General features: G+C 41.1%; 1 protein-coding gene across 10 annotated transcripts in view; it reads right to left on the bottom strand.

Annotated features, from left to right (window-relative positions):
• Positions 1-281: 281 nt before the first annotated feature.
• Positions 282-22,876, bottom strand: part of STXBP5L (syntaxin binding protein 5L) — a 181,692-nt gene continuing 159,097 nt past the window's right edge. For 6 of the 10 annotated variants that reach the window (XM_053933533.1, XM_053933542.1, XM_053933551.1 and 3 more), the window contains 7 exons: positions 18,774-18,944; positions 6,574-6,813; positions 5,313-5,673; positions 4,191-4,356; positions 2,320-2,431; positions 1,727-1,947; positions 282-726 (listed from right to left, as the gene is read on the bottom strand). In XM_053933533.1, coding sequence (XP_053789508.1) covers positions 685-726; positions 1,727-1,947; positions 2,320-2,431; positions 4,191-4,356; positions 5,313-5,673; positions 6,574-6,813; positions 18,774-18,944 — 1,313 coding nt within the window. In that variant the 3' untranslated portion in view covers positions 282-684. The remainder of the gene's footprint in view (positions 727-1,726; positions 1,948-2,319; positions 2,432-4,190; positions 4,357-5,312; positions 5,674-6,573; positions 6,814-18,773; positions 18,945-22,876) is intronic. The other 4 variants (XM_053933571.1, XM_053933575.1, XM_053933576.1 and 1 more) reach the window with 1 other exon arrangement.

Raw genomic sequence — 22,876 nt, 5'->3', positions numbered from 1 at the left:
GGGCACTGCCTTGAGCAAGGCTTTTCAAGGGAAATAAATAGCAGATAAGAAAATGCAGCTCAACTCATTTTTATGTGGAGAACAGCAGCAAACATGCTTGAAATGTCCTGGCTTTTTATAATATAACTTTTAAAAAATAAAGATTTTTGTCATTTAAGGTTTTTTTTGTTTTTGTTTTTTTTTTTTTTTTTTTTTTTTGGTTTTTTTTTGGTTTTTTTTTGTTTTTTTTTTTCCTCAGAATAGAAATAAATCCCAATTTTCTTCAGTCACAACATGCTTCCTTTTTCTCTTTTTTTTTTTAAGTTGGCAATTAGTCATGCAAAGTTTTATAAGTGCATTAACATTCGAGTTTGTACAGAATATTTTTAACCAGATGCACTCCCCACAGTTCATACCTACAGCTTCTGAAAAACTACATGCCACAGTGATGGTTGAGTTCCTTTTGGGAAGAAATTGGCCACCCCAAGAGTCAGCTGTTGGAAAGACCCTCACGATTCCAGCTTCCATTCCACGGTCTGTAAAATTTCTCCTTGACGTCCACTGTGATGAATCCAATAACAGTAACAGGAAAACATCTTCTAGGAGAAAAAAACTGTCTCTTGCCAGTGACTGGTAGATCTGGGAATAAAGATTGCTTCCCTGAACAGTGCTCTTAATAAAGCCACAAGCAGCTTCTTTGAAAGTCTAAAACTGGTACCACTTTTTGTCCTTGTATTTGAGCATCACCTACAGAGATGGGGAAAAAACCAAACAAATGACAATCAAACACTGCCCTGCATATGAGAGACCACACATGACCTAGGCCCATTAACTGTCAAACTTCAGAATTTATAAATGCAGAACAATGCAATACTTCACTAACAAAGTCAGCAGGTCTTGAGTCCACTGAGATCTCGTATTTAATTTCATAGTTATTACATTTAAAAAGCATTACCTGCTATTGCTGATTTTAGAAGATTTTCCCTGTGGAACTTTAACTACTTTTCTTCCTCAAAAATTAAAGAAACTTGCTTTCTATAGGAATAAAAAGACACTTCTCTATGGAGCATAGTAGATATGCCCTGACTATATAAACTTCTTGCAATTCAGGGCACATTCTTTCTGCCTCACACTAACAAAAGCCAATAAAAATGTAAAGGTCTTGTCCAGAGATGTGATGCACATTAAATGAAAAACGTGCATTTTGGGAAGAATGCTTTGATGTTGTTTTATCTTCAAGAAAAATAATTTTAGTTTTCCCAGCATGGGAAAAGTTTCCCAGTTTAACAGCGTGGGATGGAAAAGCTTTCCATTTCCAGCCCCAAGCACAGAAGCTATTCCTATTCCTGGCAAGGCCTGTTCTACATAACAGTACCACAGGGCTGTACTTACTCTTCCCAGTAAGATCTGTAAAGGTTCCTATACACTCATCCACCTACCTGTTTTCTGCCCTAATGCATGGTTGTGCTGCATTAAGTGGCATAACGAATTTGTGAGAAAGGCAAGATGAGAAGTGCCATGTTCTAAATTCAGAGGCTAACAATGGATGCTCATTTCTGGAAACGTGAAAGGAAGGAGTATGTTTATTTTTGGCATTCTGATAGTTTGGGAGCAGGAGCACACCTCCAACACCATAATTGGGTGGAGGGAGAGATGGGCACTTGGCTTTCCCAAAGGGAAGCACAGGCAGGGTCGCAGGGTTGGCAGTTGTCAATTGCAGGGTGTGGGTTCCTGCCAGGGCTCCTACCTCGTGTGCATGTTTGGAGAATGCCTCTGCGCTGGCCATCATGCTGGCAGTCCTTTCATCCAGCTCGCCCAGCTTCTGTCCCCTCTCATCCAGGGCAATGCGTGCACGAGTCAGGTCCCCGATGACCCCACCCGCGGCTCCTCTCACGCCTTCAATCCCGCCGGATCCAGGGATGTGCTGGGCGAGGCTGCGAGAGGCTTTTCCTGCTGTGGCCTCGCCAACTGCAAAGGAGAAATGGACAGAGAGACAGGGATGAGCTCCTGGCCTGGCTCTGTCATTGCTCCCCAGTCTTGAGCTGCCACCTTGCAGCAGTGACATCGTTGGAGGGGTAGGTGGCACATCTGGAAGGCTTTGCTCTGCCACCACCACATCTGCAGCGCAGTCCTGTGCCCCTCACTCAGCTGATCAAAAGAAGCTGCCAAGGTGAAGTTTTATGCAATGGCAGACAAGGAGCCTCCCCTTTCTCCACTAGGTCAACTTTCTCTTTTCATCAATCATCTAAATCTTGTGTACTGCTCCATCCTAGATGACAAGGGCAGGGGATCTCAAGAATGAATTTCTGCCCAAAAAACCCCAAGCAATAAATTACTCACAAAGCTCCTCCCTGTCAAAAGCTTGTCCACTTCCTCCAAAAAGTCCTTTGAGGAAGCCTCTGTTTTGGGCTTCTGGTGTTTCCACAGGAGTAAACAAATCCCCAAGCATGTCCTAGTAAAGTCAGAAAAAAGTCCATGTAAAAGGTTGAAGAGTTGAAAGTGGTTCTAGGTGTTTTCTTGATTTTCATTAACAGGCCACATACACTGGATCTAATCAACTAGTTTTAAAAGAGTCTGTTGTGTGAACAGTATGGTGCAGGTAATATTTGTGTATTCTGACAAATGCTGGGGCTAACTAGGCTCACTCATGCTTTCAAAGGGACTTGGTTTGTCACTACCCAATCCCATGTTTGTTACCAGAGAAAAAAACCTGCAGTTAATACAGAATGAAAATACCAGTGATAAGGTCGCATTTTGCTTAGAAACAGCAGAGGTGACACTATAATTGAATAAACCATTTGTTGAACATTATGTATTTTGCTTTAGTGATTGCTCAGCCAGGCTGGGCAGTCACTCTGCTTTCTTTTTATAGCACACCTGAGTTCAACACTTGCCGGCAATTCAGAGTTTGGTAGTTTTTTACCTTCCTACAACCTTCCCCCACCCCATTAGTGTGCCATCAGCGTAGCTAAATAAGCACATCTGCTGAAGGCACTGCTCTGGTGCCACATCTTGGAACAGTCACTCTGAACAAATGTCAGGCTCAGATTTATTTGCAGCAGTATTAGGGAAAGCTGGTTCTCTGGAAAAAAAAACTGATGGGAAAAGTGTGCAGTCCCATTAGTGTTTGAAACCAGGGGGCTGTGTGCACTGGGAACAGTTTCTGCCCTGTTGCTCAGCTCTATGTTTGCTCAGCCAAGCCTCAGCAGGCAGATCCAGCTGCTGTGCTGCACACAGCGCTCGCTCCTGGGGGCTGAGTGCGAGGACAGCGCAGTGACTCACAGCCACTGCTCCTCTGCACAGTCACCTGCTCTGGGGAGAAAAATTACTGCAGCCCTTGGAGCCTAAGTGGAGCTCTCATGCAGCCCAGCTTTGTTTTCTCAGGTAGCAGGTGATACTGGGTCATCTGCTTTCTGTACACACATAATGACCATGCAAACCATTTTTTTTGCCTAAAAGCCAAGATAAAAGCAGCCCTAGTCCAGCAGTACAGAGAAGCAAGGGCTGTATTTCCCTTTGCTTGGTAGTTGCATGGCTGGTAAAAAAAAAATTTAGCTTGTAACAGCCTCTTGCTGTAGGTCCATAGTCTAAGATGCATTGGTCAAACCTTTAGATTATTTTAAAATTAGCTCCTTGCAAAATAATCTCCTCTCTGGTGCACAAAAGCTGGTCTGCAATGCTCACTCCTCAAAGTGCCTTTTCAGACTTGAGACAGTGCTGTGATGTGAGTTGAGCAGCTCAGCACATGTTATTCCCTAGGGCATAATGAGTGCTGGCAGGACCATTTCTTTTATACTTCCATTCTGGTTCACTGCTAATTATATAACCCAGAACTTATTCCCCCTCTTTTTTTTTTTTTTTTTCCTTTTATTACTCATGTTTCTCCCTGTAACCTCTCACAATTCCTTCTCTTCAGTAAATGACATTCTTATTTGCATTTTCATTGTAAAATAACCCAACCAAACCAGCCCATCTCTAACATTGTAAAGACTTCTTGCACAGGTGCAGGTGAGAGTGCATGAAAAAGCCCAAGGAACAACAGAGCTGCTGACCTCCCTCTGTTGCTTTGGCATCATTCAGTCAGGGCAAGTGGAAAGGAACAGATTTGTCCTGCCCCTGCAGCACTGTCCTTATCAAGGCCAATTTACCCCTGATGAGTAAGGCTACCATCCCTCCCACACACAGGCACCAGAGTGAGGTGTGAGCCCTACCTGCAGGTTGTCACACATCTCCTGGCTGTACGTCAGGCGCTGGATCTCTGTGGGAGAGCTCAGGTACAAAGCCTGCCCTTCGTTAGTGAAACAAAAGGTCCGTGCTATCCTCATGTCTGTGACAGGCAAATAGTTGATGTCCAGCAGTGGGCGAAGGCTGGGCAAGCTGAGGAGAAGCAGATTCCCAGGTTAATCACCAGCTGCCACACATGGTACGCCTGCTCTGTGCCTGCATTTTAAACAACACTTCACTTTATGCTCTCCATAACTGCAACAGTTAAACTACAGCTCTAAGCTGAAAAATTCTGCCATAAAACCGCTGTATTCCCATCACATTTTGTTTGCTTGCATGGAGGAATTTTAGCTGCCTTGCCTCCATGGCCCTAAGGCTTCTGCTACTGTCTGGATATGGGATGTGCATGTAGCATGGTACGGCTTGTGCCACAGGACTGGGTTGTTTGCAGGGCAAGGCCTGCAGGGACACCTATAGGAAAGGGCCTGGCAGGGCCCTGCTTCCACCCTGTGGACAAAGGCTCCAGCATCGCCTTTGCTGTCCTCCAGCTTCCTGTGGTTTGCTGTTTTGGACAGAACTTTCCCAAATTTAAATGGCCTAGCCAGGGAAACAGGGAGCAGCAAGGTGAAGGTACAACTACAGGGCTACTGCACAGTCAGCTCCCAGGGGGAGGGGACAAGAAAGGGGAACCAAGTGCTCTGAACAGAAAAGCTTCAGAAGTGCCAGGAGTGGGACTTGGTACTTCACAAAGGATAAACAGAACCCCTTCTATGGCTGAGTTCTATACTTCTCTATACCTGACCCACCACAACTGGGCAAAATTATCAAGGCTTTCTTTTATCATAGTTAAAAATCACCAGCCATCAACTGTCACAGGTAGATTACTAGAAAAAAACAGGAGCTTACTTTACTGTGCACCTGCCTGCCTTAACTCCCCACGTGGAGACAGCCCAAGGATCAGGTATGGCTGCATCAAGGCAGGGAATTAACGGCACCCACCAGGGAGTTAATGCAGAGCATCAGGCACTCTGGGGCAAACACAAGTGGAATATTACAGCACTGTGCCTCCTCTTTGCTTAGTTTTCCCACAAGATTAGTTAGATAAGTACCTTAGTGTCATGATGTGCCCATTAGCACAAAAGCACGCCAGACAGACGCTGTTACAGAGGGTGACCACATCTGCTCGCAATAAAAAGGACGTTTCGGTGATGTTGTGGACATAAAGACATGTTTGGGAAGGCAATGAGAAGACTTTGGCTTGTTTTTCTGAACAAATGACTGCAAATTGATGATCACCCATATCCTGGGAGGAGGAAGGGGAATGCATGACAAGTTTCCTTTTCCTTGTTTTGTCACCATCATCAGCACTGTGTGGATCCCTCCATACTTCATAGGGCTGATGTGTCAATGTCCCCATGCAGTCCAAGCACGCGAAGGTCAGCACAGCTCCCTTCAGTGTCAGGACGGTGCCTGCAGAACAGAATTTCCTCTCACTGGCACTGCAACCACAACCAGACTGCCTGTCAGCACAGCAGAGCTGACACCCAGCTTTTGTAAACACAGCACACACATTAATCCAGCCAAGGTGACAAGGCATGCATGCTCAGTTCTTTCTGACCACATGAGAAGGTGAACAAACAGCCTGCCAGTACTGGAAAGCTCTCAGGCAGCTGATATCTATAATGCTGGATGTAATACATGCTGTTGAAGATGGCCTGTTGTTTATCTCTACATTATACTAGTAGAGTATGTATTCCCCAGCAGTAAAATTGCTCTAAGTCTGGTGAGCTTCCACCATTGTTTTTCTAAACAAACTGGGGGTGGGAAACCTCTGCTTCTGTGCATTCTCCATTTTTTGTCCATTTTTTAAGCACATGCTGCCTCTCCTCAGACCTGACCTCTCAGCCCTCTGTTCTCTCTGCTACACCATCTGTCACTCACTCAGCCAAGGATCTCTCCTGGTACAGCAACCTGCCAACATTTTTGTTTCCTCTCCTGAACTCCCTTCTGCTTCTCTGCAGCTTTCTGATACTAAGACAGCCAAACTGCTTGCAGAATCCCAGACAGAATTGTAAACAGGACTGTAATTTCACAATATGAAGGAGCTCTGGTAATTTTCCCGTCCTCACAAGAAACACGTAACTTTGCCTGTTACACAAGGGTCTCTTTGGAATTAACACAACCAAAGCATCTCAGTCCATGAAGCTGTTGGTCCCTCATGAGCATCTTTACCTGTGTGCCCTCCACTCAGTCAGTGGCCACTGCTTGATTTTTTGAGACATTTCTGCCCAAAAGGCCATACAAAATCATACAGTTATTGCCTCATTGTACCAAGAGAGATAAAAAGCAGGAAAAGAGCTGCACTCTCACCACTTGGTGACACCACGACTGGCTCTGACTGCCGTAAGTCGTCACTAGCAGGCAGATTAAGGGACAGGATTATGACCATTCCGAGGCCTGTTCCGACCCAGAGGCAGGAGGAAACAGCAGAGTCGTTCTTTCGGGCAAAGGACTCCATGAAGTACAAAGCTGTGATTGCCTCCTTTGAGTCCCTGTCGATACTGGACACGCTGGAGCTTCGGGAACGGCTGAAGGAGTTTTCCCTATTTTCTGCACAAATAGATACAAGCAAACAGGCATAAATTAGTGCTCAGGAACAGGCACGAGCCTGCAGCAAATACAAACTCCCTGCAGAGTACAGAAAATAAAGTTTTCTTAACCTGAGCAAACATTCTGACCCTAGTGTGATAGCAGCTTGCTGCCAGTGTATAAATAAGTGTGGAAAATGCTGTCAGACATCATCAGTTAGATCTGCATTAGAAATAGCTGCCTATTATGGAGATTAGCATGGACTAATTAGAATTTACAACAGCCTTAGCTCAAAGGACTTGTTCTAAATAGCACAAAATAATTTTAGACCCATATGTTACCAATGCATTTGGAATTAATCCATGTATCTCACTGCTGCAGGACATGAAGGGAGATGCCATTACCAGCTTCAGAGCACGTGTCCCCTGCTCTGCTCTTGTTGCCATCACTAGGACGTTCTAGCACTGCGTTCACAGCCATCATTTATTGTGAAGGTATATAACTGCTTCCTGGGGAAAAGATACCCATTGCTGAACTGAACCCAGTCTCCAAAATGTCTCAGGGTACACATCCACTCTGGCTTCCCAGGGAGTGAAGTGAGAAACCTGCTCTGTGCCCTTGGCAACAACTGCAGAGTGAGCTGGCACTGCCTAAGTTTTAGCAGGCAGCATCGAGAGCCAGCTGGAGACAGAGCTGTGCTCTCCCCACTGCAAGTGCCCAGGTACAGAGACTTTCTCTGAGCTTTTCAGAGAGAGGTAACCATGAACAGGCTGAGGAGCTCTGCTTTGCTTTGCCTAGTGCCAGGCAGGAAGCACGAAGCTGTGTGAGGGAGCTCCTGGCATTAGCAGGAACATCAGAGGCTACAAAGCACAGAGGGCTAAAATATTCCTGAAGAGTCAAGGAGGCAGAAGGAAGATGGGACTAGGTCTGGCTGCTGCACAGTGCTTGCAAAACAACTTATGCCAGTGCTGCTGTTTACCAACCTGTACTTAAAAATGGGATCAGATCATTGGAAACCCCACATGATCTTTTGCAACAATAATAACTGGAGGTGGAGAAATAGTTGAAGGTACTCGATCTTAGATAAAGGTCCTGCTCCTGAACCTATCATTATAAAGCAGATCTGTATCTGGTACAAAATTATCCTTCTTATAGCTCAGACGAGTCACCTCTTCAGAACCAATAGAAGTGTTTAAAAAAGAGGAATTGTTTCTGCCATGGTTGAAGAATAAAATTAGAAAATTACTTTCTTACATACTCCACCTTAAAACGGAGCTAATCCGCACATCGTATACATGGTTCCTGTGCTCCACCAGAGCAGCAGCTTTGGCAGTGAATCTGTTCCTCAGACAGCAAATTGCAGCATTGTGCTCCCCTGCCCAGATGCCTCAGTGCAAAGTCATCCCTACACTGCAACTCCCTGGGGAAGACTGGAGAGAACCAGGGCGAAGCACTGCTGGAACCACACCAAGTATTTCTGCATGTGCTTCTGCCTTAAGTGCTTGCACACAGGGTTGGGGCAGATTCTTCTGCTACTCTTTCACTCTTGGGCCACCTTGTGTCCTTTGAGGGCATCTGTAGCAGGTCAAAGAGGAGTTTCACAGGACAGCTGTTCCTGGCACTTCAGTTCCACTCTCATGGAAGAGAAGCTTATGTCTGCTTGAACTTCCAAGCACGGCCCTCACCCCATTTCCACATTCATGTTGCATGAGAGCACTGTTGTAGCTCTCAGGTTGTGTCTCAGCACTGCTTCATGTAGCTGCATAAACTGGGATTGTTGGCACATCTACAGACACAGCTGCCAATACCTTGAGAATTAGTGTCTCCCATAACCCCAAGAACTTTGTACTTCTCCTGCAGGGAATGAGTTGGCCCAGCTCCTTCCTGAGCACTGACAGCTGGCAGGTAAAGAAAGGAAGACAGCAATTTCGAGGCAGAAATCATCAGGGCTCCACATATATATATATATACACATACACACACACACACACACATATATATATATATTTTCTCCCAAAGGGTACCTAATCTTTAATAAAAATGCTATTATATAATTAATCTTCTCTTTAACAGGTGTATTAATATCACAGTCACATAGAATTCAAAAATGGTGGTGCTCAAGCTAAGAAAGATGTTGAAAGGACAAATGCAGTTAGTGTAGGCGACATACACAGAACTTAAAATATATGATGTGCCATTTGCATGTGTCATCAAGCTTTCTCCCTCCCTAAATTAACAAGAAATGTTCTTCACTCCTGTACAGTACAGTTAACTAATACATCTCTGCAAAACTGACACTAACAGATATAATCTTTAGGACACTTTTGGGAACATACTGTGCCATTTTCTATTAAATACACTACTCAAACTGAAATTCTAAAGATCAGCAAGACATATGCCAAAATTTGATGTCATTAAACATATCTGAACAGTAAAGTCTGAAACTGCTATGTGACTTTATTGGCTGGCTCTAAAGCAAGGTAGAAATCTTTACTCTTTCTAAATTTCAGGATAAAATTTAGTTAAGTCTTGTTCCCTGGGACTCTTTTCTCAAAGAGATTCTACCCCAAATTCTTCATCTAGAAAACATGCAATTGTATCCTGGAGAAACACAAAAGGACTTTCCGTGGGAAGTTTTAAAAATTTGCCAAATCATTTGCTAGTGTGATTTCTATGTCTTAAAATGACATCCCGTATTCTCAAAGTTGACTTGCCAGTCTGTAGCAATCCTTAACCCAACCACCATATTCCAAGTTTTCCGTTCTATTTTCCTTTTCTTGCTCTGCATGAGGGGTGTAGCAAGAACGTTAGCTACATCTTTCTGCAGGAGTCTGAGCTAGGACCACTTCCATGTAACATAGGTCAAAGTTGATTTGGACTCTGTGCTTCAGTGAGGGGACAGAACATTAACCTTTGAAAAGCTCCTCAGAAGTTTCTATCTTCTCCTCTGGAGAACATCCTGCTACATGGCACTGTCTCATAAATGTGCTCCTGTCTCTAGATTACTTCCTGCTTTGAGGAAGCCCAGTATTCCCTTTTCTCTGAGAGGCACATATCCAGCTCCCAGGATCCATTAGGTCCCATACAGCCCCTCAGACCACCACATCCTTTCTCCTCTTCCTCTTGCACACCCAGATTTCTTGGCTTTTCTCCTATATAGGTCTCCAGACTGTTCCTGCAGCTGGCAGCAGAGAGCACCATCAGCCGGATCCAGTGGCCCGAGTGCTAAGTAGTGACTGTAATTTGGGAGATGCCACTGTTGGATGATGAACAGCTCTGAGCTAAAGCATTACTACCTGCAGTCAATGCATTTCAAAAAGCTGCATTCCATGGGTCAAGGCCACACAGAATAAAAACCACTGCTGTCCTAATAGTAGCCCTGTTTACTTCAAAATGTTTTCATTCAGCCCCATCCTATGCACACTTTGGGTTAATGAGCTGCAGATGGAAACTCAGGAACCAACTTCCTTTGTGACACTGGACTGGTTGTTAAATTTGGGTGATGAGCCAGCAGCATACAAACAGAAGCTTCATGACTTAAAAGCAACCAAAAGCCCTCTAAGTTGTTTCCCACCTCACGGAAAAACACACAGGACACTTCAATGCACACACAGGTTAAAAAGGAAGCTGGTGCTTTTGAGTCCTCCCTTTGTTCATTTGTGTCTGAGCAGTGCAGTGACGCTCATAGTGTGAGGATGTCCTGATTCCATGGAAGTGCTGGAACTGGGAATGCCACTCACTGCCACAAAGGCACACACATTGCAAAAGGACAGGAACAACTGAGCCAAACATCATCATGATATTTATACAAAAGCAGCCCTGAGCAGTTGTCCCAGCTCCTTTCCTTGCCTGACAGAGTGTCCTGCTGCAGTGCACTGGTGTCTAGGGGAAGATTTAATTTAGGGTTCGGGGGTTTTTTGAGAATTTAAAAGATCATTTGAATAAATGAGTACATGCATTTCAACTGACACCTGTACAGAGCAAAGATTGCAGAGATTTTTTTTCCCTTTAGCTTCCTTTTGCTTAGAAGAAACAAAACCAGAATTTTCTCACCTTCCCATGGAATTAAGAAAACCCCACGTGTATGCTGTGCTCAGGGGAACATTCTGACTTCTCTATTCTCAGCTGCACCAAAAGCTTTGTATGGGGAACACATCCTCACATATCCTATCTTTCAGGAAACTGTTACTGGGATTTTTATAAAACAGTGGAATTAGGACTAACAAAGTGATTTTCTTTATGAAATTAGGAATCAGAAAAATAGAAGCATCACTTGTTAAGAGGAATGAAAAAACCCAGCCTACCAGTAACAAAGATCAACATTTTCATAGCAAATATTTACATTCATTACTGAAGTTTTGCAATTGATTGTCATTGTCTTGGATGCTATTTATAGGTTCTTTCCTGGTTATAAAGTAATGAGTAATTGATCTGTTTATGAAATATATACAAAAGTTGACCTTTTTGACATGGAAATCAATATAATCAGGGGGGAAAAAGTGGAATTATTTATATTCTCCTCACTTGGAGAACTCTAAAAGTTTTAATCCCAAACACCAAACCTAACAGAGGCCAATGGAACTATTTAAAACATTTGCCAGTTTAAGACCATCATCTTACATTTTTAAGAGAAATCTGTCACTTCCAAAATTATGTAGTCAGGAAAACATTCAAAGCTCTGAATGTCAAAGGAAATATACGGTACAGGAATTATACTTACAGCATGAATTTGTGCACAGTAACATCACAGAGACACAGAGACCAAACATGGTGCTGATGGCAATGCTTCAGCAACACCGAGGAGAAAGGGGCAGGACGTAACACACATGAAGGAACACTGCACATTTCACTAGCTATAAAACCAACATTTTAACAGTACCACTCTAAAGCTGCTTTCCACATAACACAATGCACTAGAAAGCAGCAGAAGTTGTCCTAAGCACAAATAATGTGCTGGAATTTTACTACAAATGATCTCTTACCAGATCTACTTATATAAGTTAACCTAAAACTATGCTGTGGATATGTAGCTTGCAGAGCATTCCATTCACTGGAATGGCTGTGTCTGTGCTCTCATGGAGCTCACAGCTGTGGGATGCTTGACCCTCCCCGGAGAAAGTTCTGAAATGTATTGCCCTGAAGTTGCTACAATTAAGGCAGTGTAACCTGAAAGGTTTCATGGAATTCCCACTGACACAACACTGATGGAATGGATGACAAATAAATGCTTGAAACACAAAATAGATTCATGACAGTAGACCTGGATTTTCGGTATTTCCAGAATATAGTAAACTTGAGGCTTATGTTTTAGTTCAGCAAGTTTTAAAATCAGAAGGGAACTGTCAGGGCAGAATGATTCTTCAAGTTGAAAAAGTAGAATTAATATCTATAAAAATGCAAAATATCTTTGCAGTAAGAATCTATCAAACTTCCATATTTAATTGTATGAATCACTTTCCTTGACTTACACAAGCAAATTGTCTTTACATTAACATCACTAAAAGCTCAATTTGGACTTACTTTACGCGCTTAGACATCTGTTTTTTAATCAAAGACATCACAATTCTCTAGAATTGAAACCCCAACCTGAACTATCCATTCTGTTGAAGCATCTTTCATAACACTGATGGTTCAGGAAAGAATAACTTGTATACCTTTTATACATGGAAGTACTCAAGGGTAAGGTGGAAACAAAAGGCATCATGGAAGATGATGAAGCCATGGCATGGCAATATCCCTGCCTCCACATCTTTCTCACCTGGGCCACTCATGGTGCTGGGGACCTCAGCCTCATCCCCAGGCTGTCACTAGGGTGAAAGTTCAGAGACTCACAAAACTTGAACCTCCAGGGGCACTGGGAGTGGAAGAGGCAGGCCAAGGAAAGTGACCATGGATATAGAAAAGCACTTTGTGTTGATCTGAAGTGATAGCTAGCAAGGGAGAAAAGCTAAATTTGAGTATGCAGGGCATAACTCACCCTCAACTTCAACATGCCTAGAGTACAGTGTGAAATTAACTTCACCTGGAATCAAATAATTATTTAAATGAAAACTGACTAAACTGACTAGACATTCAGTGATGGTAAGAACAACAATATTTTCATTGAGTTGGTTGTTTTAAAAACAAGGAAAATTTGCAGATTCTCATACGAAATCAAGTCGATCCTAGTAGATCCTAACAGAAAACATACTCCAAGGAAAGTAAGAAACACACTTTCTAGATCTAGAACAAGTCTTCTCTGCAACATTTTCATCTGCTCCTCTGCACAGACAAGAAATATGGTGACAAATAGAACAGTTAGTGGGGACTGTGGTTTACCATAGTGTCTCTAAGTTTTTTCCTGTTATATATATAAGTCTTACCAATTACACTGATGGCAAAGTAACTTCAAACGCTATCAAAATTGAAATGATTTACAGGAAGAATTAACACCATCAGCCCCTCCCTGAGGGGAAAAAAAAAACCAAACGATAAATCAAGCTAAGGGCTTTTCCATATGCTATGAAAGTCCAGCTGTGAAAAGCCATGGCATTCAGGGACCTCATGAAGCGTGGCCCCAGGACTGCTGTGCCATGCCCAGGACATCAGGTAAGAGTCAGTCTGGCTTGGCTCCTTGGGCAAGGAAGTTTACCAGAAATGATCCACTCTGCAACACAGAGAGTATTGGCAATGCGAATGTGCTGGAGAACATGAGCTGTTCTGAAAACCTGCCAGAGAAGCAATAACCTCCTCAGAGAATTAATTTCTGCAGTTAACTACCCTTGTGATCAAAATGAATCCCCAGCTGTCTTCCTTAAGTCAGGCTTCTGCCTTAGTAATTTATGTCCTGTCCTTTTCTCAAGAGACACTGACAGCTGACTATTCCCTTCCTCTCTGCAGTACCCAGCCATGCATTTGAATAATTTTGTGCTATTTTCCCAATATTTTTCTAGATCAAGCAATCAGGTTCTTTTTCTGTTTCCTTGGAGGCCTAAGAAGCACTGCCTTAAAAACTACACCAACCATCTTCTTGGCCATCATTACCTACCTTACATCCACATGTGGGCTTCAGACCCAAGAGACTCAAGAAAAAGAACCAGTGATAAAAACAGAAACCTCCCTCTTTTACCCCCACCTTGCCGCATGGGAAGGAAACCTCATGGCCACATTTACTCATGCAGTGCAAAAAATTCCAATGTGTTATGGATCCAGCACTGCTGGAGATGGCTTAATAGCACAGCCATAACTGACAGGAGAAAAATGATATAAATTTTGTATAAATTACACAGCAAACACTGCAAAGCTCAGCATGACACCAGGTGAGTCTGCTTCCTCAGGCAGTGGCCTTTTTTCTAAGATAACTACTCAATATCATGTTTCTAGACCCTAACTACAGCACACTGGACTTACCTGGAAGTGTCCATCAGGCTACCTAAAAGGGTTTTTTTAAATGGTAATTTTCACAAATACTTTTGATGAATGAAGAAAGTTTAAAATATATAGTATATACCAAATACTGTGTATTTTCCAAAACAAATTGGACAAAATATGCAGATGAGAGAACAATTTATCCCTGAATAACTGTAGTCATCCTATGCATATACAGACACAAAAGAAAAGCTTCAGGTATAAAAATATACTGGATCAGTTAAAATGGAAATTGTGTTGTACTTGCCATAGAATTTTGATAAGGTTACTAAAAATAGTAACTACTTGAGTGGTTCGTTTTGCCAGCTCACAGTGACATTTCATTCAAGTGCTCTGTATCGAATTTTAACTACATATAATCAAAAGAGTTAATCCAAAAGCTAAGTGCTGAAACAGAATTGTTTTACAGGAAATCTAAAGCAAATTCCAAGTCTTTCTTCTTAGCATTCTTAGAAAATTACAATCACAGCAAAACCTTGCTAGGATTCCTGGTTCAGAGGTAATTTTATAACACCAATATGTGAATGGCCTTCATAGAACAAGGTGATTAGGCTGGACTAATTAAAAACTACATAGTGGGGAATAAAAATAATAGTAAAAAAAGGAAGACAGTTTTCTATCACTGCTGCTGGAAGTAAATGAATTTCCAAACACAACACTTCAAAGGAAAAACTCCACTCTGTCTTTACTTTCTTCTCATGCTGTATGATGGAACCACAGGTGGATATATGTATGCAGAATGCCCAGATTTCTGTATGGATGCAGACAAGGAGGAAAAAATGGCAGACTTGGCCAGCACAAGCCAGAGAGAAACATTTGTAGAATGAAAAACATCTTTAAATAGCAGTGTTTGTAAAAAACCCAAAACAACCAATAACCAAGAAGTATCAAATCTGAAAGACTTCTCGTAACACACAAAAGAGAAATGTGTGCCAGCATGTGGATCTGTGCACACAGCCACGTACCCAACAGCTACACAAGTACAACCACACTGAGCTCCCTCCCACAGCAATTTTATTTTTATTCTTTAATGCCACTGTTTTCTTTAATTCAGGGGTTTCTTTAATCTAAAATTGCAATTAAAAATTCAAACAAAATAAATTTTCTTTTCCTGTGCAGAAAAGAAGCAGATGTTTGGGATCAATTCATCTACACTGTGATTCTTGATCAGATTGGGATCTCTGCAGGTTTAAAAATTATGATGTTAGCTCTTAGGCTGAGATGGACTATTTTGGGTCTGTGCCACAGTATAGAAGGCAAACCAGTCGAGCCACACAATTTCCCCAGGAAGCTAAACAAAAAATTTAATCCCTATTTCAGTGTTTCTGTGAAGACCTGCAGAAAAAAATTGGGTGCTAGTCAGAACCCAGAGCTGGAACAGACTGAAACAATGCAATGAGCAATGCAAATGGCTACAGCCCTCAAAGAAATCCACTAAGCTTGAAGACAAAACACATTCCCATTCTACGGAATGCTATAATGGGTCAAAATCTCTGTAAGGATTTCATTGGCTATGAAGAATTTGCATTCATGTGGGTTCTTTTATTGCTGTTTAAGAGCACAATGTTAACTTCATAATAAAAAAATGTAGTTTATACTCTGTGCAAGAAAGCCTTATCAAAGAAATATAATCACTAACTTCTGAAATCTCAAAAACTTCTTTTCAAAAGGGACTTGAAGCTCAGTAATGGAATTTCCTGTATTTGTGGGTTTGTTTACAATGCCCATAAGTTCTTACATTATCTCAAGAAATATACTGCTTAATCAAAAGTACGTGAAAGAATTGTTTAGACTCAGTGATCACGGGATCATAGAGTAGTTTGGGCTGGAAGGAACCTTTAGAGGTCATCTGGTTCCAACCCACCTGCAACAAACAGGGACAGCTTCCACTAGGTCAGGTTGCTCTGAGCCCTGAACAATCTGACCGTGAATGTTTCCAGGGATCACCTCTGTGGGCAACCTGCTCCAGTGTTTCATATTAAAAAAAAATCTCTTCCTTATAAATGATAATATGCTATTGAGAATTTGCAAGGTTCTAATTGTTTTGCTAAAATTAGATATAGAATACTGAAGAACTACAGAATTTTTTACTACATCCATGAGAGCAGTGCATTAATGAAAGCAGAAGATACTGAGACAACATGCAACATTTCAAAAAGCATAAAAGAGGATGATGAGGAGACTGGGAAAAACATAGGTTTAGGCAGTAACAGTAATGATGCACACTTCTCTGCCACTGCTACTTGGCTTTTGAATTATTCTGTTATGAATGTGGCAGAAATATCAGCACTGTATGAATCTGAGCAGTTTGCAATATTTCAACCAGCAGACAACTACCCTGCCTTTCCCTGCCCCCCCGCCATTTCCTTCCTATGATTCATCAGTGCAAAGACGTTCTTCAAAAATGTTTGTCTATATCAGGAATCCTTCTGCAGAAGTAAAGGGGTGAGAGTCAGCAAAATCTTGCCAATCAGCTCACTGTAACAAAGTCCCAAGAATTTATTGTGTGAAAGTTTGTTGAATATAGACTTGATGAAAATGCTGGAAATACAGCTCCTGTTGTATTCCAGGAGGTCAGATTTGAGTAAGTAGAGTTTGAAATCCAATGCAAGGGGAGAAGATTAATCTATTATTCTAATATATGTCTTATGATTACTTACCAAAATGTATTATCTTTTAAATCAAATCATATGGAAGAGGTTGTAAAGAACAGGAACTGGAAGCATTATTAAAAAACCTCCAAGTATTATCAGTGCCTTTGAGACAGGCTTAAAAAAGGTAAGAACCATTTAGCCACACATAAAAGCTTTTTTTTTTTTTTAATGTCCAAGAAGTCCTTCTGAGACAGCAAACTAATCAAAATTCTACTCTGGTAGAATAATAAAATCCTACCAAATTCTAACCTGAAATGCTACCTTCTAGAAAGGATATAAAACATGTATCCTGACTCACCTCATGAGAATATAGAAATAAAGGAAATAATTTCTTGGGAATACATCTATTTTTTTGTTGCAGCGTATGCTCATAAGTAGCCAATAAATTCTTAGCAAAGAAGGGAATTTTCTAATTTTTTTTGGAACAGCTCAACCAGGTTTTGATCAAAGTCACTTTCACATTAGAGAGAAAATTCTTATTCTCAGCATATTCTTTCTCAAACCTTCTAACTTCTCTTCTTCCTTTTCCCTCACCCAGACTAAGAATCTTTCAAGCATCATACCACCTTCCACCATATTATTTAGTAGAAAAGCCTTTAGAAACACATCAAACCCTTGACAAAGCAGTTTGTGTAGAAATTCAAGATACATGAAGAACAGTGGAATGTCAGTCATTCCAGGCAGATCAGGCACTAGAGGGAGAACTCAAGAAATTAATACCACCAACTGAAAAATAGTTTAGACAAGCTGGACAGAAGACTTTGTTTTACTAAGAGTCTACAAATAATCAGAAAACTATTTTAGTCAGCAAACCTGCTAAAAGGGGACTTGTACACAAATCCACACACCCAAGGACAAACTGCAACCATGCCCCATCACATTACATGCTGACATAAATGACTCTGGAGATTGTCTGGCTTGCTCTTGGCAACAGTTGTTTCACTGACTTTACTGAAAGTTTTAATACTATTAAAGTGATGCTTTCAAATAGGAATTTTTAATGTCAATTTACTTCTCAAGCCTGAAAGCAAGTTAGATTATTATCTCTAAAAGAGATACACTTTTATAATAAACTTAATAGGTATTATAAATAATGATGAATGAGATAAAGTGAATCTTTCATGACAGAGATATGCAGAACGCAACATTATGCCATCAAAAGTATCACTGTATTACTAAATGTTTTGTACACAAGAGCCAGTGGGACCACAGGCGGCTGTGGGTTCTGCCTACCAGTGACCCTATTTACTCTGGGAGGATGGAAGAAAAAAAGAAGCATAAAAGGATTAGATAATACTGTGGCCTTGGCAGGTACAAGTAGTGTACAAGAATTCCAGAAGAATTTGGTACTACATAGGATGAAGAAAAACACTCAGCAATAGAAACTACTGTAGCAGTGGTATATTTTCCATCAGGAGCTGTTACAGTGTAACTTACCATGTTTGTGTGGCAAATAAAGAGAGCTATATGAAAGGATTATGTTATATTCATAATCAGTCATCAATGTGGAGGAAAAAATTTGCTATTTTATGTTACTATAAAAACTAAAAAATCAAATCTTCTAGCCATGTGCCACTAATAACAAAGGTATTTGAAACAATTTGCATTTAAAAATACAAAGGTAGACAATCTGAGTGATATAATTCCCCTTGCCTTGTCTTCATTAAATAGTGTGGAAATCAGGGAGCACTGGTTCCAGCTGTAACTGTGATGCATACACTCCTGCAGGTGGGTGGCTTAGGATACAAATATTCCTCACAAAAAGAGGATTAGGATCATGGTGTTGCTGATTGCCTATCACAGTTTAAAGTGTTAGTTAGCTCAAGGCAACAACCCAGACAGGAATCCTGCTGAACTTATTCCCTTTCACACCTGGTGAGAAATTCACAAATAGCTGGCAAAACAGTCATTGCCACCCACCTTCTGTGGTGACTGGGAGAGAAATCTCCATGCAGGCTGCAGACTGGGCTTTCCTGAAGGGGGGCCTGCCAGGCCCTCGGCGGTTTGCTCTCGACACATCTGCACTGGAAAGTCGTTTGCCTGAACTGCAGCTCTGGGATGTTGGGCTTGTGCAGTGACCATTCACGTGATCTGGAAAGTGAATGCAACAAATGCTAGGTAAAGTGTCAGCTCCCAAGATTCAGAATGGAGGAGAAATGTGTGTTCTGACACTTGAGAATGGGTTAAATCAAATCTTCTGTGAATAACTACTGATTTATTTTACCAACCCAACACATGTATGTAGAAAATAACTCACCATATCTTTAAGGTATAGTTTGAAAAAACCCAAGGGCCATAGAACTGGTACGTGTTCTTAGAGCTGCAGATCCCACAGCATTTTGCTGACCTGTGCACACAGGCATTTACCAAGGTAACACTGGCACCCTGCTGTTGTGTCTCCTAAGAGATACCAAGTCAATTTGAATGTTTTCTTTCCCTTTTGCTCTCATAAGAACTGCAAGTATAATTTACTAAAGGGTAGAATTCAGAGCTAGACATCTTCCCTGCCTGAACCAAAGCTGCAGGAAAATAGCTGCCACTATTTGAGATAATTACAAAAATAGCCACAATATTGCTAAGTATTTTATTCTTTATATATCACATAAATTTATTTTACTTCTAAGGAAACTGACTGCTGAACAATTGATTTGTCTGCTACAGCTCTATAGAAATGAGGCCATGGTCAATCAGCACACCGCATGTTGCTGTCTCATGGGGTGGGAAACAAAACATGCCTGCTTCAAACTCGTACTGCATTCATCTGTTCTTGGTCAACAGGTCTTTAAACCACAACATCCATTGATCAGGGTTTGGATCAGAGTTCAGAACTGGACTGGACTGTAAAATGTTCAGGTGAAATTTTTCTTCCTCTCATGCCGGGCAAGACAACACAAGGAGAATTACTGAACACAATTTCCCCTTCAACATATGAAAGGATACACACCCAGGTATAAGTGAATTATTTTTGGTCAGCAGGTCATTTTAAGTAAACAGCAGGTCATAAGCAAAACAAAAGTTACGATTCATGCAAGCACACTGAGGATTTTGTTCAAAATTGTAAAAGCTCAACACTATAGGTAGGGACAATCTTGAGGTTTCTGCCTTAATTTTAAATGTTGAGTTATTTATATCTGAGAATTATCTTAGTCTTCAAGGGTCTGCATTTAAGTACCCTATTCAGTCAACTCCCTTTGATTTGTACTGTATCCAAGGAAAAGATGAATGTTCATGTACCAAGATAAATTTATTTCTTGGTTACCATGCCATGATAGCACCAGTGTATATTATGAAAAGCTATTTCTATATTCACTCAATATTTCGGTCCTGTGCTGAATAAAGTGTTAGTGTGGTACATGTAGCCTTTGAATGTGCAGGTCATGTCCTTTCCACATGAAAAAAGTTCACTCTTAATGAACAAAAGTGGAAAGAAATGTTCAGAATTATAGATTAGAAAGCAATTTAGTATCTGTACTGTGTAACAAAATAGCTCTGTAGGAGACACAACTTCCATGATTCTTGTCATTTTTCGTTAATAGATGGCTATTAACTGAGCTAACAGCAGATATAAAACTGATGTGGATGACTCATTCCATTTTTAGTTAGGAAATTTTCCAAAATTTGCTGGAACTGTTTGTATATTTCAGCAGAAAGTCCTTTGAGATCGGGGGCTTTGTTCAAGGACACAGGCTGACTGTTCAACCTCAGCAACAGACACATCCTCATCCAGCTGCTTCCTTTCTTCAAAATTCAGTTTGTGGGAAGGTGTTTCAGCATGATATCTAACTATCTCCACGGGGAATCCTAGGAAGTGGTGAGGAACATAACAGAGTGAAAAAAATAATATTCTATAGAAACATCAACAACATTTGTGAGTCCTCTCCACTGAGCATTGTAGAGAATGGCCACAACACATCCAAACCCCTGCCCACTATGCCTCAGCATAAGAGAAATGCTGCTATGTTTCTCTAGTATGCTGGCTTGTCTCAGTTACCTTCAAAGACCCACATGAAATCATCATTAGGATCTGGGCACCTAAATCCCTTTAGCTGTTTTGATAATGCTTTTTTTGAATAAGCAAAGCCAGTTCCTGAGAAGAAAAACAAAAATCAGGCCTCATCCTAGAAGCTGTAGGGACATCCTTCAAGTACTGATGTAGGTGAAATATTAGTGGGTGCTATAACAATGAACAGAAGAGGGATTTTAGTGATCAGCTACAAACTTGTCTGTATTTTAACATTGTTCTGTTCCTCTCATTAGGTACAACTTTTTAAAATGTATACAAAAAAAAAAAAAAAAAAGCAGGTCTTCAAGCCTTATTAAAAACACAGGATAGTACAATGAGTAAGATAATTATAGGAAACATGACTGCAATTTTTTTTTTTCATGGAGAAACTGAAAAGAACCCAGCAGATAAAGACCATGCAAATCTATGAGAAAATTTTATGTGTGTATTTAAAAATTCTCACATTTTTTAATGCTAAAAGGTGATACAAAACAATTCTAAAGAAAGGTTATGTACTGTTTAAGAAAGGGTTTCTTACTGCATTGTCTGAAAAATGATGAAGTGTGTAAGAAAAGTGACAAGAAAAAAAAATCACTACTTTTCTACAGTGTACTTTCTAAGGGAGAATGAGAATGTTCAAGCTCTCAGCCTTTCAGAATGACTGCGATGATTTACTACCCCTCTGAGGCCTGAGTCACCTGATTCTCCTTTGCCGTGACAGATGTCTCCCAGCCACCCCAAAGAACATGTACAGGAGGCTTGTAAAAATACAGCTTTTTGCCAGCTTTGTTAGATTTGTAAGGAAAAGCAACATTTGAACTTTTGTCCTTGCTGGATTACTGCTTTTGTCACATGGCCACTGGGGCTCCTCTCAGCTCAGAAATATTAATTGATATGGAGCATTAGTTGACATCAGGGACATAATTGTTGGACTTAAGCAGCAAGGCACAGATTGCTCTGTTCTACTGACACCATCGTGCAACAGCTCCTTACTCTTCTGGAGGAGGCAAAGAGTTGTTGCTGAAGAAAACATTGCACAAAATATCCCTTCTCTTTTCTACCACTGCATTTACCATCACTTCCTACCCTTTGGGTGGGACTACACCTCCTACACCCATGGGTGCTACTACCCATGAGATGAAGGGAATTAGAATTCTCCTCTCCAGTGCTCCTGGATCCCTTCAGCCAGTCCCACACTAATGCAATATATTTGGGCAGCAGGGTTTAGTGGAGCTTATCCTTGAAGCAGTTTCCAAACTGTGTAAGAGCCATCCCACTATCTACTCCCTGTGGATAGTGAACTAAATGGCCAGGGCTCAGTTTATAGCTATTCTGAGCATTAATTTAAAAATTTAGTGCTCATGCAAGCCATTGGAAGTAATCATAGGCAATTACCTCTTTAGTCCATTTAATACAAATTAAACTATATTAGTTTAATAAAGTAGTAAATCATTGTATGTATATATGATGTATTAAAATACATAACAGTTTACAACACAAAATTCTGTAACGTTCTCCATGGACTGCTTCTACAGTGCAGTTCATGGTTGTATTCCTTTGGGGAATTTGTATTCCTTTGTTTGGGCCCATGGAATTACAATTGCTTACCCATATGAATTAAAAATGCTTTATCTGTCCCTGTTACCAAACACTAGCACCATTCAGTGCCCTGTGCACCCCACAAATTGCTTTAAAAAAGAAAGAGAACTGTGCTGGATGTAAGGCAAGAGAGTCACACAAAATATCAGTGGGATGATGAGATCAAGAGGAACTGAAGAAGCAACATCAGTTTCTGTGAACCTGATGAAACTACTGAGAGATGTGATGTGCAACATGACAGCAGCAAACCTGCAGGGCAGCCTCAAATTAAGCCAAATTTTCTTGAGGCATGTTGCGCAGGGAGAATATTCTATATACACATGTGGATTTTAGTTTACACACAGTAACATGTATATCCTACAGAACCTGCCTGATTACAAACATAGAACTTTTGAACAACTTGCTGACTTCTGCAAAAATG

This window comes from Vidua chalybeata, chromosome 2 (genome assembly GCF_026979565.1).
Source record: "Vidua chalybeata isolate OUT-0048 chromosome 2, bVidCha1 merged haplotype, whole genome shotgun sequence".
In the NCBI taxonomy this organism is placed as follows: Eukaryota; Metazoa; Chordata; class Aves; order Passeriformes; family Viduidae; genus Vidua; species Vidua chalybeata.
The sequence above is the reverse complement of the archived record's forward strand: the minus strand, read 5'-3'. Positions and strand labels throughout refer to the sequence as shown.